Source organism: Eulemur rufifrons, chromosome 15, assembly GCF_041146395.1.
Source record: "Eulemur rufifrons isolate Redbay chromosome 15, OSU_ERuf_1, whole genome shotgun sequence".
NCBI classification, from domain to species: domain Eukaryota; kingdom Metazoa; phylum Chordata; class Mammalia; order Primates; family Lemuridae; genus Eulemur; species Eulemur rufifrons.
The window spans coordinates 104,956,724-104,976,086 of record NC_090997.1 but is presented as its reverse complement, the minus strand read 5'-3'; the positions used below and the strand labels follow the sequence as shown (position 1 = coordinate 104,976,086).

General features: G+C 36.7%; 1 protein-coding gene across 2 annotated transcripts in view; it reads right to left on the bottom strand.

The window, feature by feature from the left end:
* Positions 1-12,662: 12,662 nt before the first annotated feature.
* The window catches only part of QKI (QKI, KH domain containing RNA binding), a 156,194-nt gene continuing 149,493 nt past the window's right edge, over positions 12,663-19,363 (bottom strand). For both annotated transcript variants that reach the window (XM_069487641.1, XM_069487640.1), the window contains exon 8: positions 12,663-16,629. In XM_069487641.1, the coding sequence (XP_069343742.1) occupies positions 16,613-16,629 (17 nt within the window). In that variant the 3' untranslated portion in view covers positions 12,663-16,612. The remainder of the gene's footprint in view (positions 16,630-19,363) is intronic.

The following is a 19,363-nucleotide window of genomic DNA, read 5'->3' as shown; positions in this document are numbered from 1 at the left end:
TCCATCCACGCGTCCCTTTCTGAGGTTTCAGTTAGGCTGGATCAACTGTGGTCCAAAAGTATTACATGGAAAGTTCCAGAAATAAACAGTGCATAAATTTAAATTGCGAGCCATTCTGAGTAGCATGGTGAAATCTGGCACCACCCTGTCTGGGACGCAAATCCTCCCTTTGTGCTGCACGTCCTTGCTATGGACGCCTCCCACCCTTCTGTCACTTGGCAGCTGTCTCGGTCGTCAGATCAACTGCTAGTGTTCAAGTCACCCTTATTTTACTTAATAATGGCCCCAAAGTGCAAGAGTGGTGATGCTGGCAATTCAGCTACAACCTGAAGCTGTAAAATGCTTCCTTTAAGTGAAAAGGGAAAACTTTACCATAGGCATGTGTATGGATATAGGAAAAAACATAGTAAACACAGGGCTCAGTACTACCTGCGGTTTCAGGCCTCCACTGGGGGTCTGGGAGTGAAGCCACTTGCAGATGGAGGGGACTGCTGTATTTCAGTTCTCTCAGTCCCAATCTAAGTCTATACTTTCCACAAAATTATCAATGAAAGTAAGTCAAAATCAATTGATTTTGTTGTTAAAACAATTGTAGGACTCCCATTAGAAGCCCACATATATTTTAGGGCCAAAATCAGCATACATATTATTCGGTGGTTTGCTTTTTAAGATTCTGTAAATCATTAGCAGTATGGCAATTTTTTAAATTTTGTTTTAGAGAATGAGGCATTTGTATTCCCTAGTAATTATTGCTATAAATTGTTTTTAGGTTAAATATGAGTCTGTATTCTGGGGCTCAAATTAGATGTGGTATTGTGTTTTAATAGCAGATATTTTAGTTATGTTTAGATGGCCAACTATTAATATATGGTTTGGAGAAACCCACATTGGATACAAGAGCTTTGTAAGTGCACAGGCCCACCTAAGTTACAGTTTTCTGATAAAAGCATTCGTATGAATACCTCCTCTAGAAATAGTCTAAAGAAAATTAAATATAGTGAAAGAGGAACCCTACTGATCGCTATGTTTGATCATATAATCCACAGAGAACAAAATTATGTGGGAAGAGAATCAAATAATGCTAGTTTCAAAGAAACTGAAATCCCACAAAATTAAATGGTGAATCTGAATCAGGTTACTAGGGAGAAAAAAAAAACAAAAAAAAAACACAACACCTAGTTATTTCATCATCATTGAAACCAAGTGGAAATCTTCAATTAACAATCCGAATCTCTTCAAAAGGAGATTTGTAGTAGCTAGGGATCAAATAATTAGTTGATCCAGATAGTCCTTCAAATTCCTGATAACGTGAATGTTATCATTGTGGGTCAAACTGAGGGCAAAAAGCCAGCTTTATCACACTCACAATTTTCTAAGTCTGTACAGGCTACAGCTTTCCCACCACCACCATGTACAGTGGTGTAGAATGATTTCCCAGGGGTCAACTCTTGATAAAATGTTCCACTGCTCTGAGTCATAAGTAAGTGAACAAAGATTTATGAGTAGAACTTACTGCATATCAGGAAGACCAAAACTCATGTCTTATATTTAATAGATAGCTTATGTTTTGATAGATTTTCTATTACTAAAAATCGTTACAAATTTTGACTAGTGAAATACGTAACATTTGCCATGTTGTTCTAATACAATAGGTAAGTTAAAAATCCTAGTTTTAAAATTATATCTCAACTCTGAACTTCTTTGCACTTGAAGTGGGCCATCACATTTGATTCTCCTTTCCACAGCATGGCAGGGAGTCCTGCTTTAAGCCACTCCCCGCCCCTGGCATGCAAGGAATGGATTATAAATGCACCTGAAGTATCGCTCGCTCAGCTGGTGACCCCTGCGCTGCTGTCCCGGCTATGAGCGGCCTCTGCAGCGGTTCACGTACAATCTTCTGAGCGTGGCGTGACTCTTGACCCGTTTCTCCTCCTTAACCCTTTGTGGAAAAAAATGGATGTGGCACTTAGGATGGCCCACAAAAAGTGGAGGAAATTTAGTCAGTGGTGTGTTGTTAGTTTGGCCAAAAGCATAAAGATGGACATTTTGGGGACAAACAAGAGGTAGGACTGTGGGTAAAGAGGCTGTCACCGTAATTAAAACAGGAAGTGATGGAAGTTCAGAGGGGCCCGATCATTCTTTCAGATGCTATTTATCAAGCGCCTCTCCCGTGCCAAGCACATCCGAGAAAAGGGGAGAGTGGGTTCCTTGAGCTTTCCATGTATGTGCCTACTTCTCACTTCACTCTTCAGTAAAGACAAAGTCCACTCTCAGGCTGGACAAATGCTGTCTGTCCTCCAGAATAGTGGAGTTCCATAAGACACAAGCTTTGGAAAGTTGCCTTTTTGTTTTTAGTGTGTTTTTCTTTTTCTCTTAGCAAATACCACCTGAAACAGTAAATAAACTGGACTGAAGTGTGCGCTTATGTGTATAGTAGAGACCTTGATGTGAACAAAGCTGAGCCCTCTGAGAAACTGTGCCTGTACGTTTGGATTGTGCTCCTTTGGAGGTGCCAGCTCTTTCAGCACGCTGCAAGCGTTTGATACAAGGGGTTCCATTCCCCGTCTGTCAACCACATGTACGAATTTAGGATTACCATTGCTGGGCATATCTCTCAGGGCATCTGTTTTCTCACCTGTAATCAAGTGTTAGTCCTTATGATCAAAAAATTGTATTCATTTCTAAGGGTCTTCGATCAATTTCTTTTGTTATTCTAAATCTTTTTACTTACGATGCTTACAAAAAGATGCTGGATTATTTCTCAGGTATGGAAACTGGGGTAAACTATTCCCTATACCCTGCCAGTCCCTCCATAATTTAATATATTAGGTCATTAAGTATGAAATGTCCTATTTCTTTAAGTACTAAGTTTGACATCTCTGACATTTTCACTTTGACATTTCTTGTTTTATTTTTATTATAAAGGCACAACCTCATTCTTTCAAATGCGTGGTTTATGGCTTGTGATTATCTTTCAAATTTTTTTATAGCAATTTTTGTGAAACCATGGATAAGTCAAAAATTCACGTTATGTTGGAATATGAGTTCCGTCGTGGAACGAGTGCTGTGCAGACAACTGGAAATAACAGCGAAATGTTTGGGAAGGATGTGGCTAATGAACCCACAGTACATCGATGGTTTGAGAAGTTTCGTTCTGGTAATTTTAATCTTGAAAACGAGACATGTGGGCGACCTGAGAACAAGGTGGATAATGATAAGCTGAAAGCTGTAGTAGAAGCGAATCCATCTCAACCTAAGCGTGAATTAGCAGTGAGGTTTGACATTACTAATCAAACAACATTGGACCATTTGAAACAAATTGTCAAGGTAAGGAAGCTGGATGGATGGGTTCCGCATGAATTAAATGAGCATCAGAAGAGGAATTGTCTCGAAGCTCGCCTTTCTTTGCTGTCACGACATAAAGATGAAACATTTTTACACCATATTGTTATATGTGATGAAAATGGATTCTTTCTAACAATCACAAGCATTCGGTCCAATGGTTGGGTAAAGATGAAGTGCTAAAGCACAGTCCAAAACCGAATATTCATCAAAAAAAACTAATGGTGTCTGTTTGGTAGTCCAACCCTGGTATTATCCACTACAGCTTCATGAAACCTGGTCAATCAATTACAGTGGATGTCTACTGCAACCAGTTGGATGTAATGATGAGGATGTTTGCAATTAAGCAGCCAAGATTGGTCAATAGAGACAGGCCAATCCTCTTGCAAGACCATATGTTGTACAAACAACGCTGCTCAAACTACAGAGGCTGGACTTGGAAACTCTCTGTCAGCCACTGTATTCACCAGACCTTGCACCAACTGACTACCACTTCTTCCAGGCTTTGGACCACTTCTTGCAAAAAAAAAATATTCAATTCTCAACAAACTGTGGTAAACGCCTTTTGCAATTTCTTTGCCACTTGCTCTCCAGGCTTCTTTGCTGCTGGCATAAGCAAGCTACCGTTAAGATGGCAAAACTGTGTCGATAGTTTAGGTGCATACTTTGATTAATTGTACTGCCTCTTGTTTGAAATATTATAAACTTTTGATTTGAAATCAGACATTTCATATTTAATGACCTAATAGCTATCTGCTTAGAGTGACTATCACAGACAGTCTCGAAGACTGGAAAGTGGGTAAGGAGTGTAGTCTAAGTTTTGCAGATGGAGGAACTGATGAAAGTTCCAGCCAGTCGGTCAACTGGCTTCCACACCAACGTGAGGGCCACGTCTGTCATTTGAATTCACAGTTTTCTAGGGACAGTCTTGGTAACAGGGCATATAGTGGCGTTTACTCACTCAACAGGTATTTATTGAGCACTTACATTGCAATCGTAATGGAATGCTAAGCGACAGGACGCTAAGGGCAAGCACCGTGGGTGCTCGCAGTTTGCAGAGCGCTCTTGGTGCACGTCCACTCAGATCCGAGACTGCGTTCACACAGCCACGCTGACAGTTTTCAGGGGAGAACAATGTTATTCTAAAAGTATAGGATCTCTAAGATAAAATGCAAGGCTTCGGTAAAATCCCTCTCCTCAGACGGTGACCATGGTGAAAGAATTAAAGGAGAGTTGTTGAATTTCAACATTATTAAGTAGTATCGCAAGGGAATGCGAAAGACGTTGAAATTGGTAGTGGAGTGAGTACTAGGGCCATGAGCATTTTACCCATAGACCAGGCTTGGCTTTGGGTCCAAAGAAACCTCCAGGAAGGCTGGAGGGGTGAGAGGCCAGGCTTGAGAAATGCTTCTCTGAGCGAGCAGCTGAAGGCGGAGAGGATGGATTAGGAGAAATCACACTTTCTCCTAGGACTGAACACCCAAAACATAGCAGTTTTTAAAAAATATTTTTGGTGGGCCGGGCGCAGTGGCTCATGCCTGTAATCCTAGCACTCTTGGAGGCCAAGGTGGGAGGATTGCTTGAGCTCAGGAGTTCGAGACCAGCCTGAGCAAGAGGGAGACCCATCTCTACTAAAAATAGTAAAATTAGTTGAGTGTGGTGGTGCATGCGTGTAGTCCCAGCTAGTCAGGAGGCTGAGGCAGGAGGATTGCTTGAGCCCAGGAGTTGGAGGTTGCAATGAACTATGATGACACCACTGCACTCATCCCAGGACAAAAGAGCAAGGCACTATCTCAAAAAAAAAAAAAAAAAAAAAAATATATATATATATATACATACACACACACACACACATATATATGCATATATTTTTGTGAATCATAAATCAAGAAGATAACAATTTTAGGGAATGAGGTTACTTCAAATATGGCTATACCAAGAAACAACACTTTCTACTAAAGTTTAGCCATCTTGACCTGACCATAAACAGACCATTCTGAAATGGACATACTGCAAAACACTTAGCACCCTTCTTCACAAAACAGAATCAAAAATTTGCTATTCTGCATAAAATTGGGGCGTGGAACACTGCTGGGTAGTCACCACGCTATTTTATATGACATTTGTCTTCCCCCATCCTGGACTGTGAGGGGTTTGAGGCGGAAACTGCACTTTCCCTCCTGTCTACCCAGAGGCCAGGCACGGCGTCCAGCCCAATCATCTTAGCACAGAAACACTTCCAGAGTGAGCAAAATGGCTTCGTTATTCTCTCACTCATGTTTGGAATTTCAATCAACAAGCACGAGTTCCAAGTTGGATCTGTCAGAAACCATGTACCTGCCGGCTGAGTCTCAGAATTGCTGTGTGTCTTTTATCTGGCTCCTTAGTCATCACCCCCATTAAGCTCTGCGATGTGAAATAACTTAGGTGCAATTTACTCTATGTTCAAAAAGTGGGAACATATTAATAATGGAAAATAATCAGCTTAACCAAAAAACAAAAGGTCTTCACCAGAATGATCAGTGTTTAACAAAAAACCACCTCTGGTAGTTTGTGACATTCCTATGATGAAAGGAGCCATAGACAAGTAACTGACATGACAAGCAGCCTCGCTAGAGGAGCTTTGCTCCGTGAGTACACACTTCCCAGTTCGACTTCGTGTAATGCAAATGCAGAATTGAAATCTTCATTTGGACAACAGTCATACAGTTTTTACAGCCCTACTGCCGAAGCACATAAACTCCTAAGGAGCACATTATGTTTCTCAGTTTGCTTTGCGATATACCAAGCTTTTGGCCACTCAGATGCTTTTGACAAAGTCAGTCCATGGTGCAGCTGTGGAAAGCAAGCTTATGTTGCTGCGGAAAAAATGCAGAGCACACACGTTACACTGATCTCTACGGCTTTTGACTGTGGCCTCTCACAAATATTTACCTGTAAGTTTCTTAGAGCTGTCGAAGAGCCTAACGGCTATAAGGTAGAGTTCATGTAAAACATTTGTAAATTTTGTTTTCAAAGGAGGCTAAAATTGTAAAACAAAAGATGTCTTCATTTAAAATTTTCTATCTTTGCCGTCTATCTAGACTATATATGAGGCTTGCCAGTTATAATAGTAACACGAGCAACATCTCCCAAACCCGTCACTAACAGAGTGTTTGGAGAGGACATGGATCTGCAGGATTCCCCTTGGTTTTTCATTGCCAAAGATTAATCCATTCAACTATATGGCTTTGCCGTATTTGGCCAACATAAATATGATGCACAAATTTGGTTTGCATGCATTTTGATACAAACACAAATGGTTATTTTTATTAATGGCATGTTACTGATTTTATTGAATCACATACTTTGCACTGTAGCATTTAATCAACACCATGTATCCAGTCAAGCACTCAAAAAGTTGGCAGTGGGGCTAATCTTATCTATATAAGTAACACTGGGTGCAAGGCATACAAGATTTCTGACGAGATACTTTCTAGTGTTTTCCAATATTTAATTTTTAAAAGCCATTTTTCCTCTGGTATTTCTGTATTTTAATACCATTACCACAATTCTACAGACTCTACTCTTAAGAAGTTTTCACAGGGGAAAGAAGTAGGTAGTAATTCAAACTGCAAAGGAGTGGCAAGAGCCTACTGTGCATAGAAATCTCCAGGCGTTGCTTACAGCCTGCTGAGGCCTCACAGCGAGAAGGCTCATTTTGACACTATTACCAAATTCGCAGCAAGCAACCTGCTAGGATGGATACAGATCTCACAGCAGGCATTACTTTCATCACCTTTGGCTCGCCAGAATGACAAGTGAAAAAATACTTAAGAAATGGGGGGCGGTCTAGCATCCAACTACATTTTTCAAGTTCATATTATTTAAATTGACGTGTTTTTTCCATTAGCTCTGGTCAATGCAGTCTTGAAGAAAGTAGTACTCTTTGAATTTAGGGAATGTACAACGGTAAGGAAAGAATGAGCTTCCCAATATTTCCTTTAATAACATGCACTCTTTCTGGACACAGTTCATTGCTTATTTACTCAGAGGGAGTTCTATACACAAAAATATTACACATATATTTCAATAATTAAAACTAGTTGTACCTTCTGGTTTACTACTTCTTACTTCTAGATCAGGTACACTCTGGTTTCTGATTCAGTAACTTTTCTTTGACAGAACCTCGTTAGGATGAAACTGAGGATGAAGATGGATGACCCTAAGTAGCGTTTAACAGGCAATTTAGAAACTGGGGTTAGCACCCTGCTGTGGTTTGGATGAGGTCTGTCCCCACGAAAACTCATGTTGAAATCTGGTCCCCAGTGTGGCAGTGTTGGGAGGTGTTTGGGTCATGGGGATGGATCCTTCACGGAAAGTCCTCCCTCCCAAGGGAATGGACTATAATGGCCCCTCTAGAGTGGGTCCTCAGAGTCTGGCCACCTTGGTTTCTCTCTTGCTTCCTCTCACCTGTGATCTCTTTGCACCCACCTGAACTCCCTTTGTGCTTTGTGTCAAGAGTTAAAGCAACACAAGGCCCTCACCTGATTCACCTGCCCAATTTTGAACTTTCCAGACATCAGAACCATGGGCCAAATCAAACTCTTTTCTTTATAAATCACTCAGCCTTGGGTATTCTGTTATGGACATAATCAGCGGACTAAGACACATCTCTGAAGGACTCAAGGTATTTACAGGCCATCTTCATGTTTATTGACTTAATGGTAGGTACATATGTTATTGGTGGTGTCCACATCAGTGATTTTTTTCCTTGAATAGTACAAAAATACAGAATTCAGTGAAAACGCAGTGCCCTTTGGAGGACCTACAGGCAAACCTAACACTACTTTTTTTCTTTTGTGCCTCTCCATGCCAGGTTGCTTTTATGACACACTCCAAGAGCAACCGGAGGCGCCTAACTCACTTTAGAACCAACACCAATACTTATCAAAGTCAGATCACTTCTAGATGTGATAGCAAACTTTCCCAGTTTCTTCATTCTTTCATTTGAAACCAACTTTACTGCTAGTAGCCCCAAAACTGATGCCTGCACACTAATTTAGGGTGAGGCATTTGTATGTTTGATTTGCTAACCTCGTTTTCTTCCCTGAGAGAACAGTTTAAATCTTAGCTTCAGGTGTTACCACATGCTCTGTGCTCCACCTACTAATAACAAGTTTTTACATTTTCCCACCATCTGGAAATCTAGAGTCAGTTTGAACTTTGGGTAACTTTTTAATGCTCTTTTACCTCAGTGAGAAAACAATGAACAAAAGCATCACTCATTAATATAAATCATTTAATTAAAATGTGTTCAAGCCAACTTTCCACTTGCACTACTAGTCTGTTCTAATTTTATAGACTAAATCATTTAAAACACTGTGATAAGAGCAGCATTTGAAATTCAGGTTTCAAGCATAGTCAAGGCACTGGCATCATTCCCAATCTTGATAGTTCTAAGTTAAACAAGTGATTATGAAAGTTTTAGTATCAACTTGAATAGTTCTGCAAGAAAATCATGGCTTCATTTGCAAATATTTTCTTCTCCTTTTGTTCTTATTTTCCAGTAACTTTCATTAATACTGTAGTAAATTTTCAATGTAGTTTTAAGAGATGCTCTCTAAAATTGGAACTGTTATACAGCTTGTAAATATAAGAACTTTAAGCAGGTAAATAGTATGTATTTCACAATATAGCATTTAACTGGAATAATCTCATTTAAATATACATTTTCTGGAAAGATGTGATCCCAAACTTTTGACTAATATTGTCTTTTAGATACAAAATATTTATGGTATTGCTGTTAGATGTTCAATTAGTTTAACTGCTTTCTAACAATACCACAAAGAACTACCACAAAAAATAACATGTAATTATAAAAAATTACATCAGGAAGGTAACTGAAATGTCTAGTGGCTCCACTCACTTAAGAGGTTTTCTCTAATTAAATAGTAATACAATATGCATGAATAATAGTGACTGATTATGATAAATTCAGAATAATATTCATCTGATTTTGCAGGAGGAAAAACATTAAAACCTATTTTACATTATTCCTTTTGAGAAATTAGTCTGAAGAGTCTCCATTATGGATCAGGAGGGACAAGCACAAATGTCAGTAGGAACGATGGAAGGGAGTAAAGAGTAAAGCAAGACAGAAGAAAACCAAGCACTCCAGTGTGACAGCCGGGACAATAAAGAGTGGTGACTAAAGGGAACAGTTACATTATTCAGTCTCAGCTGACGGCTACTATATGAGAGTGCATGCTGGAGCTTTCCAGGTATTTTGATCTTTGAGGAAGAGCAGACTTTGTGAAAAGATTTTTTAAGTCTAATGTTGATAGTTTTAAAAAAGTCTAGTGTTGCCAACTTTAAATGTTAGCAAGTCATTAGAAAAGCAAAACGCTAACACAGCCAAAGCAATCTTTGGGCTGCTGGTTCGTACCTTTATGGATCCTTCACCCAGTAGCTACTTTTATAAATGTGTGAAAAGGATTCCATCAAGGAAAACTACGGCTCCAGTGAGCAAGAGGAAAGGAGGCAGAGGAAGGTGGAGGTTACATAAATATGACTGGGAAACTTAAGAAGCAAGGGGTCACAAAACTTAGTAAGGGAAATCTTAAAGGTTTCAAACTACTGGAAATAATCTTTCACCAATTCCACTTTGTTCAAGAAATTGATGACACTACTCCTTTGTATATAGCTGATGAAATCAAGATTTGGTCAATATTCCTTTCTTCAAGAACTACATAAAAACTTTATCAGTTTCTTAAAGGTAATTAGAAATAATATTTTGATGCACAGTCCAACTGAAGAACACTGTAGAAGCTGTTTACTGGTTTTTTTAATCACTGAAATCAGAGCAAATATGCTCATCTTTTAGTAAAATATTAGAACTCAACATCAGATTCTTAAATTTTATGTTAAAAGCATCAATAAAAATTTAAAACAACAATGAGCATTCTTTATTCTGATACTTATACAAATATTTTCTGGGGGTGGGAGGTAAGCAGCACTTTTCAGCTGCAATTGGCTTGAGAAGATGAAGCACGTGTGCCTTTTCCAGTTGGTTTATTGCACTTCATATACAGTCATGTGCCGTTCTCCGTTCACATGTGATTTGGGGACGCCTATTCCGAGTTCTATATATATATCTATATAGACACACACACACACACACACACAAGTAAAATTCTAAATGTTTTGTACATACAACATAAACCATAGAAGATATATTTGGTAATCAAAACTTCTCAGTAGCACTTTTAAAAAGATATAAATTAGTTTTTACCCTGGTAGCTGAGATCCTCTCACAATGTGGTATCTTTTGCTAAGAGACAGCAAAATTTTCAGTATGTGGAATCCATATTGTGTGTTATTTGCTGCACCTATCACCTACTTCCATAAACTAATTCTTCCTCCTTCTCTCCCACCCCCTGGCATTAGTGCAGCAGAAACAGAAAGGAGAGTATCGTGGCTTAGGTTAACCAGTTTGATTCAGCATTGAGGACCAGGTGTGCACGTAATTGTTAAGTCTCTTCATAGCAAAGGCATTTCAATTTAGATCATTTTATATTAAAGAAATCACAGATAAAATTGTATGTGCGTACCATATGGGTATTTCTAAAATAGTACTGTCTATAAAATGAGTTAAATTATTTTTTCCATTTTAAATAAAGATATTAAAGAATTTGTGACCACATTAAAAAATTATCTATTTAGAAAATCCATGAGTCCAAAAGGTTTGAGAGTAATTTTTGCTAAATAACGAATTATAATTGGGCAGTATGTTTGATTCTACCAAAAATCACTTGTTGGAAATGCTATAAGAGCTAGTTCTTATCAAAGAATAAAGACAAACATCCCATCCCAGCCAAACAAGCAAACAAACTTTCACCCCACCCCAAACTACAGAAACCTTAGACTGTCATATATAAAAGTGTTTGACTTTGTTGCTAAAGAGATTCTTAATTTGGTAGTAATGAGCATCTTGGTTTTATAGTCAGGGAGCTGTCATGATCCCGTATGTGGACTGTATCACATGGTACTGCACTAGAGTGTATGTGAATACCTACTTTCATGTTAAGTTTTTCCTGACATTTTGCTTAAAGGAAAAAAAGAAAAGCTTAACTATATTAATTTCGTCAATGCCTTGACTGAAAGCCCAACGTTTCAATTATTTTGTCAAATAATGGTATAAAATAGTCAAGTGACTATAGAATTTTACTATCCAAGGAATTTGGTAGTTCCATGTTTAATACTATTGCAACCTGTATAAAAATGGGATTTGTAATCTTATTTTCACCTTTTAAAACTGCCTTTTATAACTTTTCCAACATAAAAGGTTACAATGTGACATAATTATAAAGTACCGTTAACTGAAAATGAGATGAGACTGCATTGATAGGCTTCAGAGAATTGCATAGAACTTTTAAAATTTAAGTGACATGGTACCATGACGACATGTGTATTAGCAGCTTCACAAAAATCTTCTAATTTTCACAGATTAGTAATGAACTATCATGGCAGTCAGAACATGTACAAATAGTAGCATATTAAATCTACCGGCCGGGTGATTTGGCTCACGTCTGTAATCCTAGCACTCTCAGACGCCAAGGTGGGAGGATCGCTTGAGCTCAGGAGTTCAAGACCAGCCTGAGCAAAAGCAAGAGCCCATCTCTACTAAAAATAGAAAAATTAGCCAGGTGCAGTGAGTGGGACATGCCTGTAGTTATAGCTACTCGGGAGGCTGAGGCAGGAGGACCGCCTGCCTATGAGGTTGCAGTGAGCTATGATGACACCACTGCACTCTAGCCAGGGTGACAGAGCGAAACTGTCTCAAACAAAACAAACCAAAACAAAACCCTACTTACCTACCAATAATCCACTAGTAGTATCAGTGTATTATGGGTATTACTGCCCCTCCCATTAGAGAAATGACTATACTTGTTTACATGATCCCAATGGCCATCTCAATTGTGATTAAGTCAGCTGTTATAACTATTCTATATATTTATATGTATATATATGCATACATGAAATGAGGACACTCCGACGGTGATTGGTTAAGACCATGTTGGTATACTTTTGTCTTCTATTACATGTAACTCATTTCAGCCACAAATTTTTGAACTCTAAATAAATAAAATGTAATCTACAAAGATAAAACATTATTTACAAATGCAAATATTCATCCTGAGAATTTTTTTTAAAAATCTAGGAGAACTATTTCACAGAAAAGGCAATTCCCAATCTGTGAAATAGAAATGCACCTCAAGAATTAACTAAAGAATTCATAATGAAGGATCAATTTATTCAGGCTGCAGCCAAGAAAAGCATGAGAATATTTAAGAACTCTTAAATTGATTTGCATGCAAGAAATGAATCATTTACAACTTCAACTTCCAGTGTTCTTCCCTCTGAAACTTGTTTAATGTATGAGTCTGATTGTATTTTGGAAGTGGGAGAGAGTGGAAAAATACCTGAGGAAAACTCACTAAGGTGCTGACGGTTTGAGAAGGAGCAAGGTGGGGCTGTGTAATTGTTATTAATCACTTACTCTGAACTGTCCCCAGAAGCAGAGCCAATCAGCTTTTGGCTCTACCTACATTGAGCTCCCTTAAAAGGAGCAGTTGGCTAAACAAATTCAATGCTTTACAAAGGGAAAACTGTCAAGGTAAAATGAAAATCTAAATACAGGTAAAATATCAGATTCTTTGCTTTATAATGCGACCATAACATTACCTATTTGCAGAAATTAAAAGAAATGGTTCAACAAAGAATCAAACTGGTTTCTCCGGGTATCATTACAATGAATCTCTTTACTTTTTATGCTGTGAGCAGACAGTGATTATTTTGGAGAAGGAAAAATAAGAGAGTGTGGAATTAGTAACGCAGATGCTGAAAGGCAAGTGGCAAGACTAGAAGAATGCCTCAAACAAATGCTACCTTGTTCCCATCTCTACTGGCATCTACCCTCCCCCAAGTAAAAGACCAGAATAACCAAAGCCATTTTAACAGTAGTGTGCGGAACTGTCAGCTGACAAACAACATGAAAACAAGTCACGCTATGTTATCTGTGGTCACGTTCTTCAGGGTTAGTCCAGTAACTCAAGACTTTACATTCTTTTGTCTTTATTTGTTTATTTTAATTAAACACGTAAAGGTTAATAAACAGACATAGTCCAGAGTTAGTAGGTTGGTATTATAACATTTATTAAAATAATGCTATGGGTTAATAGAAACAGCAAAGAACCAAAGAATTAAAATGCAAGCTATGTAAAATCCCAACTAAAACCCAGAAGTGTCTAATGTATTCATTCATTAGCTAACTAAAAGCCCAAAAAAGACAAGACACCCAATATAATAAAGTACTGCAAAACAATTGGCAATTTTCAGTTATCAAAATTGTGGATTTTGCATTTTGTATCCTTTTCTCAATCAAGAAAAAAATTCTTTTTGAATGTTATATAACATACATATAAAACAAGATAGAAAAATACATTATAAACTTGTAACAATGGCTGTAAATACATTATCTTACATGTTTCTCATAGGCAATAGGTTGGTTATGGTACATACATAGCATGAAACTACTAAGATAATAAAGAATAGACAAAAATACATGTCAGCTGTACGGTAACATACAAGCGACACTCCCATCTACCCACGCTAAAAAATTACATAATACTGTCAGAAAAAAAATCTTAAAAACTACACATTTTAATAAGAAATAAATTCAATATAAAGAATGATAATACTGAGAACCAAGGCATTCAGAGATTTCAAAAGTCATGCTTTTTTTTCAGTTGATCCAAAATTTTGTCAACCAAGTTTTCAAAAATTTGTTCAGAGCCAACATTACTCATAAATGTCATACATTTATTATTTCATACGTTTGCTTTCTTCCCCATAAAAGACCTTTGATAAACATCTAAAATGTCCAGGTATAACATAGTTGAGATGAAACTGGATCAAATACTGGTATCGTTTTTAACAACTATCACCTCAAGTGTTTGAGTGTCGCAAATTTATTCAACCAATCAAACAATATAAAAATCAAAATGGCACAGCATATATTGTAAATAAATCAAAACAACTGTATGTGTAACAGAAAGACAAAGCAGTGGCACGTTAAACCAAAGCTAGCTGGATACAAAACAATGAATGTCTATTGCATAGTAAATAAACTGAAATTTCCAAGTGAAACAAGATGGTGGAGAGGTTACCGAGAAGGTGCTGACTGAGCTCCCTGCTGGCCTCTGACTATGACGCTGGGAAGGTGTGGAGGAGGGGATGAGTTGATAAGAGGGGGATCCACTGTCACTCGAGATTTGCCACATCTGGTACTGAGCAGTAAATGATGATACTCAAGTGTTTAGATGTAGGCATTGTGCACAAATTGCTTCAACTACAAAACTAACTGTTTGAACTCCATGAGAAATTAGAAGCTTAAGCTGAAATGTAGTTCAGTATTTATATGCACAATGATGCTAGTTTTTCACATTCTTTTAAAGTTGAAAGGTGGGGTTTGTATTGGGTGGGGGGAGGAGAGGTTACTGAAACCAGCCAAGAGATGGACTACATAAGTTATCTGGTATGATATATAGAAGTTTGATTAAATTTGGTTCATTTAAAAACACTGTTTCCAGAATGAAAATCACAAAGATTCACTTTTGTGAAAAAGTTTGCTATGTACTTTATTATCTCCAATTAATTAAAAAAGAAAACTCTAATGCATTCCCCCTTCTCCAAATAAAATAAAACTCTAATTTTGTCTGTAAACTGATGCTCAGATCACACATAATTTTAATCTCAGAATCCTCTGGGCTAACATTGAAGACTCCAATAACCAAAGTACTCAATTATGATTTTTAAAAGAATGATGTTTTCAAACTTACTATTCAAGACATTAGAAAAGTTATCAAATTTTTTCACAGTATCAGATTTGGCAAATTTGCATCAAGGTAACTGTGGCAAAAATCATATAATTCAGACCATCAACTCATTTGTCTCCCTCATACCTTCTTTCACATACTGGGCGACTGAGTAACATGCATTAACTTGTATTCTGAGGGAGGAGCTGATCTTACGAGACACTTGACTAAATGACCATGAAGGAAAATAAGGCACTTTCTTTTCTTTAGACTTATTCCAATACTTAAAAAATAAAAAAGAAAGACAAAAAGGCTCTTTTGGTCTTTTGTTTCTTGACAACCACCAGAAAAAAATCATTTCATGAAATAAAGGGTTTCTTTGTTCTTTTTCTTTTTTTTATAACACTTGAAAGTATAAAATGCTACATTTCCAAAAATATATATATTTTTTTCTGCACCAGCACCCTTGTATAGTAAAAGTATCTACTTTTTGTTCATTTGTTTCAATGCACTACACTTTATCTACAATTTCATTACATGTATACAGCAAATAGGCAAGCATGGCTTTTACATCCTTAATGATTTTTTCTATACAGGGAGGTTTAAAAAAAATACTTGAACAGTTTGCCCAGTAATGTGACACATAATGCATGTACCTTGTTCTCATATATTTTTTTTAAGAAGGTGTAAAATAAAGGTTCAGTAATTTTAACTCAGATAGTTATCTTTTTAAAAATAGTGTTGCAGTTTTGTTCTTTGCATTACTTTTCAAAACTCGTTAAGTTTTTCTCTCATGGCACACTTTTTTCTAATACTTCAAATTTTGGCAGGCAATATAAAAAAGGCTGCAACTTCTGCCCTTTGAGGGCACTGTAGTGACTAAACAGCATATCAAATTTTGAATACTTTTTGAAATCACTTCACCAATGACATCCCTGACCGAAGGTTCATGCATGATGTATCATCACACAGTACATTCAGAGAGAGCTTTGACTTCGCTATGAGAAGAAAAAGATTCCTAGAAGTCTCTCACAGTAACTGCCTCTGTCATTGAGTAGTTAAGGGCCATCTGTCTCCCCTTCTTAAGAGAGGCCTTCTTACCGTTCGTTTAGGGTGGGACATTAAAAGATGATCAGTGCTGTGGGATGAATTGGGCCTTATTGCTTTACTACTATTCAGTGCAGGTTCTAGAACCACTTTCACCCAAACAGGGAAAAAAAAAAAAAAAGCTGAGTTGGAGGACAACAATTTCTTTGTCTTTTGTTTGGTTAGATGGTAAGACGAACGGACAAGTGCCTCAGCTCGCTGCACTGACGACAGGCAAGCAAAGGCGATTACCAGTTAACTGATCAGCAGGCAGGCATGGTCAGGTCATCATTGGGTGAAGAGTTCAGAGGTCAGAAGGTCATAGGTTAGTTGCCGGTGGCGGCTGGGTGGTTAGAAACAAAAAACAAAACAAAAAAAAGAAAAGAAAAGATAGAGAAGAGATTAGTTTCAGCTAGTGACGGCTTAATGACAACATGAAAAACTAATCACAACTAATAAAAAAAAAGCATGTTTAATTCTGACAAACTGATTGACACCATCTACAGAATACAATAAAAATCATGACAATTTCATATCATGATTTGAACGAATGAAGAAGAGCCCACTCCCACAAAAACAAAAAACAAAAAACAAAAAACTGGTTAACAGGGAAAAATAGAAATAAAATACAACTAACAACTAATAGTTAGTAGCAGTCAATGAAGGAAATTGAAAAACAACAATGAATAGGTTTGGTATACAGAATTTTGAAACAGTCAGTACAGTTATCAGTCTCTGACTGCTATTAAGCATTAGTACTCTCTTGGATGCAAGCATTAAAGCAACTATTAATGATGGATGTGATTATTAATAACTGATTAACAGAAATGAATCTAAAGAAATTTAAATTTCTATGAACAATTTGGTTCAACATAAACTCTGGGCCAAACAAGTTTCTTTTGTTCAATAAATGTTTATTGCTTTTTCAATTATTCTATGTACAAACAACATGGAATTTCTTGGCCTCATGATACAAAGCAATACTAAACTGTAGTCTATCAGTGTAGGCAACATCATGGGAACCAGAAAAAGGCCAGGGCTTTTGCACTAGCCACCATTTTCCAGTTGAAAATACTATTTTACACATATAGAACACTTATAAAATGCACTTGCATGTAAACACTGTAAAATCCTGCCATTTAAAATTCTATACTTGAAAAGCTCTAAGTACATCAAAAAATAGAAGAAATTTCTAATTGATACCAATAAGGCATTTTAAAACTACAAACAGCTTTCTTTATTCAATTTCAAAGCTAATACTCTGCAAATACAATAAAATCTGACATTTCATATACATTCCTGCTTTATATTTTTATATTTTAAAAGAAGCCACCTGTAAATACTATTTTCTTTTGCAAAATAACAAAAAGAACAAAAAAATTTAAAAAATTACAGTAAAACATAAAGTAGTTCTCAAGTGGAAAAGTTATCATTCCCAATGTCCTTGAGTTGTTCCTTCCTTAATCAACCTGTTACATTCCTGCTTCATCAAACTTGGTCCACTTAACAGTAGTATGATTTTAAGACTCATTCAACAGCTTAATTATTTTTTCTACTATATTCTGAGGTTTGGTAGAATTTTCTGTACTGTTGCCATGTGACTAAGGCAGAGGAGATGTGAGTGAAAAGATACTCAGTGCAAAGTTAGGTTCTGTGCCACTTCATCAATCACAACTTAGCAGGTGTAATGTTCACAGAGTTTAAATGATCTATATAATGGACTGATTTACCTTCATATGACAAAAATGCTTTCTAAAGTCTATCATTTAGAACAGTTTATAAATACTATAAAAATATTGTATCTTCAATGTGACCAAATCTTCCCTGAATTTCTTTAAAAAAGTGGAATTTTATTTAAAATAAAAACTGCTGCTCCAAAATCAAAGAAAATAAATATTAACATGATGTAGTCATACTATTTCACAGGTATTCCAAAGTATGAAATCTTAAAGCATTTTTTGATATTACTTAAAATTTTCATTATGAATGATAGTTTTGTAAAATCATTACTCAGAAAATTTTCTCAGTATGTGTTTTTGAGTGTGGAATACATAAACAAAGCAAACTACCACTTATATATACCAGTGCACCTAGAATCCATCCTCTGCCAAGCCCCGGCCTCTTACAGTACACACAGGTGTGTTCACTGTGCAAAACCATTTATAGTTCATGACAACTAAAAAGTCAGTGGTCTTTTATAGGCTTCAAATTGTTTTAAAGTATGTGTAGAGGTGGGTTTATTTTTAGTAAAGAACTAGGTATTGGTCAACCATGTAGTACTCTAATTGCTCATACACAATTACATGGTTCTATGTCCAAGGGCTGAGTTTCCTTGCATTAAATGAATGCTTATAATAATCTCTTCAAAAGATTTTTAAAAAATAATTTAAAAAACCTCAAAAATAGAGAAAACAGTAGTATCATAAAATAATTTAAGTGAAGGACTTCGGACATCTCCCTTAGACCCAATGAGTGCATGCAGTGATAATAAGTATACAAGTATTCTGTTATTAAAAAAAAATTAGCAATTCGGTTTGCTGACATTGCATTTTGAATAAAAACAGTGACAGGACTAATCAAAACACATATAACCACAAAAGAGCCATGCATGGAATGTGTTGTAATTTTCCAAATACAATAAAATATTCCTCTAATATTTTCAACTATCTCAAGGGACTGGAGTATTAAGTAGGCCAATACTTATTGTGTTAAAACAAAATTATGAGGAATCTCCTAAAAGGAGGCATATGAGGAAAGATTACCAGGGGGGAAAAACTACCTACTTTAAAATACTCTTCAGAACTATTTTAGACATTAGCAATATAAATAAAGCTTCAAATTATTCACAGAGTTATCCAGTTTCTTAAAATGAAAGTGACTTTTAAAAAAATGTCCCCATCCCTAGGAGACATGCTCTGATGAAAGAGAGGTGGCACATATGCGCATATATAACATTTACAAGACGTATTATCTCCACAGTCACTGAGCTGGGGGGGTCCAACTTTGTTCACTGAATAATCACTACAAGTAATGTATATATTAGTTTAAAAGTCTTCAAGGCTCTTTAATTACATATG